This window comes from Aedes albopictus, chromosome 3 (assembly GCF_035046485.1).
Source record: "Aedes albopictus strain Foshan chromosome 3, AalbF5, whole genome shotgun sequence".
Lineage (NCBI taxonomy): Eukaryota > Metazoa > Arthropoda > Insecta > Diptera > Culicidae > Aedes > Aedes albopictus.
Window position 1 is genome coordinate 323,723,764 of NC_085138.1, and position 7,310 is coordinate 323,731,073.

Genomic DNA, 7,310 nt, shown 5'->3' on the forward strand with positions numbered 1-7,310 from the left:
CACCTTGTTGCGTAAACTGCTATTAAAAACTAACGTCTTTTACCGATTCCTCCTTACGAAAAGATTATGAGGCTACCGGAATTCGAACCATACACTTCCAATTCTTTCGTTAAGTCATTGTTGGATACTTACCGCAGTGGACTGTATTGGGGTTTTGGGATGTGGCTGGCTATTGGCCGGTTTGGCCTCACCGGATGTGCTCACGTCCCCGCAGAGACGGAGCCAGTTGGGAGCAGGAGCGGTGGGGAACTCCTTCCCAGGGATGCCCGCAGGCTGTGAAGTCCCTGTGACTTCACCTCGGTGGAACTGGTGGACTGGAGCAGCCTCGGTTGACTGCCAGCACCTCAACTCTAAGTGGATGAAACTCCGGCTGAAGTTCCAACACCCAAATCCAAGTGGATGGGAAAGGGTGATAGTAAACTCAGGAAAAGTATTTCTGAATAACTAATGTATTTCTACTCTTAACTTAAGTCTACTATGGATAGCGAATGTCGCACCTGCATCGCCGATCAACTGCATGACTTTCAAGCGCTCCTCTAAGTGTCTCGCTAAGAAGCAGGCTCTTGAAATGAAACACTTAGAGGAGCGCTTGAAAGTCATGCAGTTGATCGGCGATGCAGGTGACGACGTAGAGCAAGATGAAGAAGACGCTGTAGGAGTGGATCCAGATGCCCAGGAGTTCTACCCAAGTGTGGATCCCTTTCATCTGTCGCAGCCATCGTTTGAGTTAAGTAGGAGCCAGTTAGCAGCGCGGCAGGCCGTAGCAAAGGAGCTTCCTATATTCTCGGGTGCCCCGGAGGAATGGCCACTCTTTATAGCAACTTACGAGAACACAACTAGAATGTGTGGGTACAGCGACGAAGAAAACTTACTTCGATTGCAGCGCAGTCTTAAGGGAAAAGCTATGGAAGCCGTTCGCAGCCGCTTGCTATATCCTGTTGGATTACCGGGTGTCCTTCAAACATTACGGACTTTGTTTGGACGACCGGAGGTCATAATCCACTCACTAGTGTACAAAATTCGAAACATGCCTTCACCAAGGACGGAGAAACTGTCAACGCTTATCGACTTCGGCATAGCTGTACAGAATATGTGTGCTACGATTAAAGCCTGCGGTCTCGACGAACAACTATATAACGTGGCTCTATTACAAGAGCTGGTTGATCGCCTACCGTCAACGATAAAACTCAACTGGGCGCTACACCGGCAGACTCTTCCATCTGCTACGTTGTCGAATTTTTCGGACTGGTTGGAAATGTTAGTGGAAGCAGCGTGTGCGGTAACTATTCCATCGAGTGTAACATCCAACCCATCAAAGACGGAGAAGCGTACGGTTCGAAGGGAAGACCTGAACGTGCATTTTGATTCTGATCTGGAGAAGAATGGCACATCGAAACCAACCTACAAGACCTTTAGTAAGGACTGCCTCATATGTCATGGAAACTGCCGCAGCGTAGTCGACTGTGAGAAGTTCCAGCAACTTGGAGTCGGTGATAGGTGGGTGGCCCTGAAGCAGCACAGACTTTGCCGCAAATGCCTCAAAAAACACTTCGGAGCGTGTGATGTGAAGAGTCCGTGTGGTAGAAATGGGTGCACATATATGCACCACGAAATGTTGCACGACGATCTGCGATATGGACACGGACAGTCGCAAACGACTCAAGAAATTGACAACGTGAACGTCTCCTCTGCTCAGAGTTGCAACACTCACGTTAGCCTGGACGAAAAAAATCTGTTTCGGTATGTTCCAGTGGTACTTCATGGTCATGGTGTATCTGTCGAAACTTATGCTTTTATGGATGATGGTTCTTCCGCGACGTTCATGGAGCACAGCCTTCTGCAGGAGCTGAAGCTAGAGGGCAAACCAACTCCGCTATGCCTTAGCTGGACAGCCGATCAGCATCGAGAGGAAAATGAGTCAGTAAAACTGTCTATAGAGATATCAGGGATTGCAAACAGGAACAAACGTTACGAACTCCAGAAAGTTCACACAGTTCGTCGTCTCGCTTTACCAAAGCAAACGGTTGAGATGGATACGTTAGCAGAAAAGTACAAGCACCTTGAGGGGCTTCCTATTGCGTCGTATCACAACGTGTCCCCTAGAATACTACTTGGAGTAGACAATTGTCGCCTTGGGTACGCCTTAAACAGCCGCGAAGGGTCAAGTAGCGAGCCGATAGCTAGTCGAACACGTCTTGGCTGGGTTGTATACGGACCCTGTTCCCAGATTCCCGCAGAGCCGAATCAAACTTATACTGCTCATCATAGTTATCATATATGTTCCTGCAGCGAGGAAAGTGATGCTGATCTACACAAATCGGTTAAAGAGTATTTCACTCTCGAGAACCTAGGCGTAAAACGGCCAGAGAAGCAAATTATGTCTAAAGATGACGAGCGGGCAGTTCAGTTACTGGAGTCACAAACGAGGTGCAACGGGACTCGGTACGAAACAGGACTCTTATGGAAATACAGTGAAATCAAGTTACCTCAAAGCAGACAAATGGCAACGAAGAGGTTGTTGTGTTTGGAGAGAAAATTGGAAAAGGATCCAGCGTTGTTCAAAGCTTTGAATGACAAACTGAAGGAATATGAGGGAAAGGGGTACGTTAGAAAAATGTTGCCATCGGAGATCGACGACGCTCATCCGCGCTCATGGTACCTTCCAATATTTCCCGTCAAGAACCCAAACAAGCCCGATAAGCTGCGTATAGTATGGGATGCCGCAGCAAAGGTCAATGGGGTTTCGTTAAATTCCGTCTTGTTCAAGGGACCAGATCTAGTCTCGTCAATCGTAGCAATACTGTGGAAATTCAGGGAGTTCAAAATTGCTGTTGCTGCAGACATAGTCGAAATGTTTCACCAAGTGATCATAAAACCAACGGATCAACATTCCCAGAAGTTTCTTTGGAGAAGCTGTGACACATCCCGGGAACCTGAAGTGTATACCATGACCGTAATGATTTTCGGCGCAACATGTTCTCCGAGTTGTGCTCAATTCGTCAAAAACCGTAATGCACAACGCTTTGCAAGTCAATTTCCTAGAGCAGTTGAAGCAGTTGTAGATGAACACTACGTAGATGACATGCTCACTAGTGTGGAACTAGAAGTCGAAGCAGAAGAATTGGCGAGACAAGTTGAGTACATCCATGGACAAGCTGGATTCCAAATCCACAATTGGTTATCCAATTCACAAGCTGTTTTGGATGCCATGGGCGCAGGAAACGTTAGTGAGAAGAGTCTAAACACTATAACCAAGCACGCTTCTGATAAGGTGTTAGGGCTGTGGTGGTGTACTACCACGGATGAGATGACATTCAAGATTCCGGCTAGACAGGACTCCAAATTACTTCTGGGACATCGAACTCCTACCAAAAGGGAAGTGCTTAGTACATTAATGACCGTCTATGATCCACTGGGCCTTATCGGAAATTTCTTGATGTTCTTGAAGACCTTGCTTCAGGAAATTTGGCGCTCTGGTGTAGCCTGGGATGAACCAATAGCTCAAAAGCAGATGGAAAAGTGGCAATTATGGATAAAAGTTCTACCCAGGATTGAAGCAGTGCGGATTCCTAGATGCTACAGATCTCAGACTACAACATCAGAGGCGAATGACATTCAACTTCATGTCTTCGTAGATGCGTCCGAGAATGGTTATGCGGCCGTAGCATACTTGCGCTTTGAAGAACACGGAATAATAGAATGTGCACTAATCGGATCGAAGACTCGTGTTGCTCCGCTACGGTTTGTCTCAATCCCTCGTCTCGAGTTACAGGCTGCTGTTCTAGGAGCTCGGTTTGCAAACAGCATACAAGCTACGCTAAAACTAAAGCCTTCCAGTAAATTCTTCTGGTCTGATTCTCGTGACGTGATTTGTTGGCTGAACTCGGATCATCGCAGATACAGCCAGTTCGTTGGATGCCGAGTCGGAGAAATACTGGAGCTTTCGGAAGTGTCCGAATGGCACTGGATAGCATCAAAAATGAACGTCGCAGATGATGCTACGAAATGGAAAAGTCTGCCCAATCTGTCATCAAGGGGTCGTTGGTTCAAGGGTCCGCCTTTTCTTTGGGAGCCAAAACCCAAATGGCCTATCACCCCAAAATCTTTAGGATCAACTGAACTGGAATTACGTGCCTACATCCAGCACCACGCAGTAGAGGAATCGGTGATCAACATGCACAATTTCTCCAGGTGGGGGCGTCTGGTGCGACACATAGCTTTCGTTAAACGGTTTCCGTCGAACATACGTCGAAAATTGACCGGAGAAAGGCGTCTAACTGGCCCGCTGATTCGAGATGAATTGAAGCAAGCTGAGAAATATATATTCCGAAAGGTACAATCCGAAAGTTTTGCTGAAGAAGTTCACATACTTCAAAATGCCGATCCGGAACCATGGAGAAGTAAGAGAAAACTATTGAAGCACAGCTCTTTGTATAGGCTTAGCCCATACATTGATGACGACGGTGTTTTGCGCATGAAAGGCCGCATCGGTGCATGCGAATATGCGAGTGAAGAAATGAAACATCCCATTCTGCTGCCAAAACGACATCACGTCACTGATCTCATCGTTCTAGACGTCCATCAACGTCATTATCACCAGAATCATCAAACTGTTCTCAACGAAGTGCGCCAAAAATACTACATTCCAAGCCTTAGATCCGTCTATCGAAACGTCCGAAGCCGTTGTCAACTCTGCAAGGTTCGAAATGCGACACCGCAGCAACCGATGATGGGAGACCTACCACCTATGCGCTTGAAACCATTCGTCAGACCGTTCTCTTTTGTAGGGATCGACTATTTCGGGCCATTCCAGGTTATGATGGGCCGACGAGTTGAAAAACGTTGGGGTGTACTCATAACGTGTATGACCGTAAGAGCAGTACACATAGAGGTTGCACACTCTTTATCTACAGAATCCTGTATTCTAGCCATACGAAACTTTGTTGCTCGAAGAGGTATGCCATTGGAAATAATCAGTGACCGTGGAACCAACTTCATAGGGGCAAGCAGGGAGTTAAAAGACGCACTACAAAAAATGGACCAGAATAAATTGATCGAAAGTTTTGTGAGTGTAGATACCAAATGGTCCTTCAACCCACCTGCTACGCCGCACTTTGGAGGATGCTGGGAAAGGCTTATTCAGTCAGTTAAGAAAAGCTTTAACCATGTGAAACCAAATCGCACTCCTAGCGATGAATTACTCCGCAATATGCTCACCGAGATCGAATTCGTCATTAACTGCAGACCGCTGACAGAAATACCGCTTGAAAACGAAGAAGCCTCACCGCTAACCCCAAACCACTTCCTCATTGGATCTTCCAGTGGTTCTAAAGCCCCGATCGCGTTTAACGATTCCGCAACCGTAGTTACGAACTCTTGGAAGATGTCTCTAGCGTGCGCTGACCAGTTTTGGAGGCGCTGGGTGGCCGAATACCTTCCGACCTTGACCAAGAGAACCAAGTGGTTTCAACCGGCAAAACCATTGGAGATAGGAGATATCGTCGTAGTGGTAGACGAAAGACTACCAAGGAACTCCTGGCCAAAGGGACGCATCATTGAAGTTTCCATGTCTAAGGACGGACAAGTTCGACGAGCATCAGTGCAGACTGCGAATGGTATATTCGAAAGATCGGCAGCTAACTTAGCACTGATCGATGTCGTCGGTTCAACCGTAAGTAAGTCGGATCCATGATCACGACGTACTGGGGGGGATTGTCGCACCCCTGGTGCAACGAACCGACTCCAACAACTTCCAGTGTGGGGACGGTACTGTCACTACCGAACTGTCAGTGCTCACGACAATGAAGAAAATCTATCCTATTGTATAACACGTGTCAGATATAATTACTAAGCAAAATTGAAAGCGATAAGAGGGTGAGATTGTGGTTCATAATTGAAATTTCTTAAAATTTATGGATTAAAGTGAATTGAATTCTTATTTCCTCTCTAGATACTATAATAGTTACAAAGCTACACCTAAAACTTATAATTTGACTAAACTTAATGCTAAAACACTCAACGAACAAACAGGTAAATATTGGGATGCTTTCATGCTGATATTGTGAACTTAATTCTATCCTATGTACTATTACAGCATTCACGTACGAATTGAACTTATTACTAAACACACTGTTGAAACACCCTAGAGACATTAAACGTAAGTAGCCTAAATTGAAACACACCTATAAATATCATTCGGGTTACTAAAATGAATTTCAAATCACCCGCTAGGAAATTTTTAACCTACCCTGTACCCAAGAGTAAATAAGGTCAAAATAAAGGTTGTCAATTCGGAAAAGTCTCTACGTTATTTTGTTGTTTGTTGCAACAGCGAACGTTAGCCGGTTCGAATTCAACTGTTCCTTGAAACTGTGCAATGCACTCATATTTATACTGCCCCCGATGCGCTCTAGAAGCACGTGGAAGTTTCTAGGCGCACCGCTTGCTGATGATGGCGATGACGGTTCGATGATAGTTTGGGCCACGCATGCCGCGCGCGGTCGCTCTCTCTCTCAATATGTTGCCTCGGTTCGGCGATAGGGTCACTCACACTCATCGTGAGATCTCTCTCGGTACACGCGCTCTCTCGTCGTCGCGGTCGTCGTCGTACGCTTTCGCTGTTTCGCTCGCTTGCCAGCCGGGTTGATGGGTGTCATCTCGAAAGTTCCACGGCGTGCACTCACAGTCGTTCGGGGGAAAGTGGGGCACAACGGACATACGACAGGGAAGTGGGGGTACAATGGACATCGGTGTCGTAAATTCATCATTCAGTGCGCCTTGCGGACTGAACATTCTCCCGCCGGCAAGTGTAGTCACCGCAACGTTTGGATAAGAGTAAACAAAACTCAAGTATTGGTAATGGTGCTACACTGTGTACGTTTAAACTTGTTCGCTCTGGAGCACGCTGAGATTGCATAGCCTAGTTTACAGTTGTTCAAGGAGATATTCTGGACAATGATTTGGATGTTATGGTTAAACGATTTGGAAATCGTAAATCAACAATAAAAAGGCAAACAAACAATAGACCTCAGTGGAAATCTTCGGAATTCGGCAAAATAAAATCAACATAAAAACTCTTAACTAAACTCAGAGTAAAGACCTATGTTTGTCACTAGGGGCTAGACATTAACGATAAAAAAATTCAAGCTTCTTCCTGGACGATATCTTTCGCACATCTCGACGTTTTCGATCTGGGGGGAAAGTTCTTGATTGATACCTAAAATCTTATACATAACCTTTCTATGAACAGGGACTTTGCATCTTTTCTTCTTACATGAATCGCACAACCTTCGCAGGGCATCGACAGCCAT

General features: G+C 46.0%; 1 protein-coding gene across 3 annotated transcripts; it reads left to right on the plus strand.

Annotated features, from left to right (window-relative positions):
* The first annotated feature begins 547 nt into the window (after window positions 1-547).
* On the plus strand, window positions 548-6,328 carry LOC109420058 (uncharacterized). 3 transcript variants are annotated; one of them, XM_062842811.1, is made up of 3 exons: window positions 548-5,874; window positions 5,951-6,030; window positions 6,095-6,328. In XM_062842811.1, the coding sequence occupies exon 1, from the start codon at window positions 569-571 to the stop codon at window positions 5,690-5,692; it is 5,124 nt and encodes a 1,707-aa protein (XP_062698795.1). In that variant the 5' UTR covers window positions 548-568; the 3' UTR covers window positions 5,693-5,874; window positions 5,951-6,030; window positions 6,095-6,328. The 3 variants fall into 3 exon arrangements, with proteins under 3 accessions (XP_062698795.1, XP_062698793.1, XP_062698794.1); XM_062842809.1 differs by having other exon boundaries at window positions 548-6,030; XM_062842810.1 differs by having other exon boundaries at window positions 5,951-6,328.
* Window positions 6,329-7,310: the final 982 nt, after the last annotated feature.

Coding starts and splice junctions, on each gene's coding strand:
- LOC109420058 (XM_062842809.1), top strand. CDS start 569: ATGAAACACTTAGAGGAGCGCTTGAAAGTCATGCAGTTGATCGGCGAT.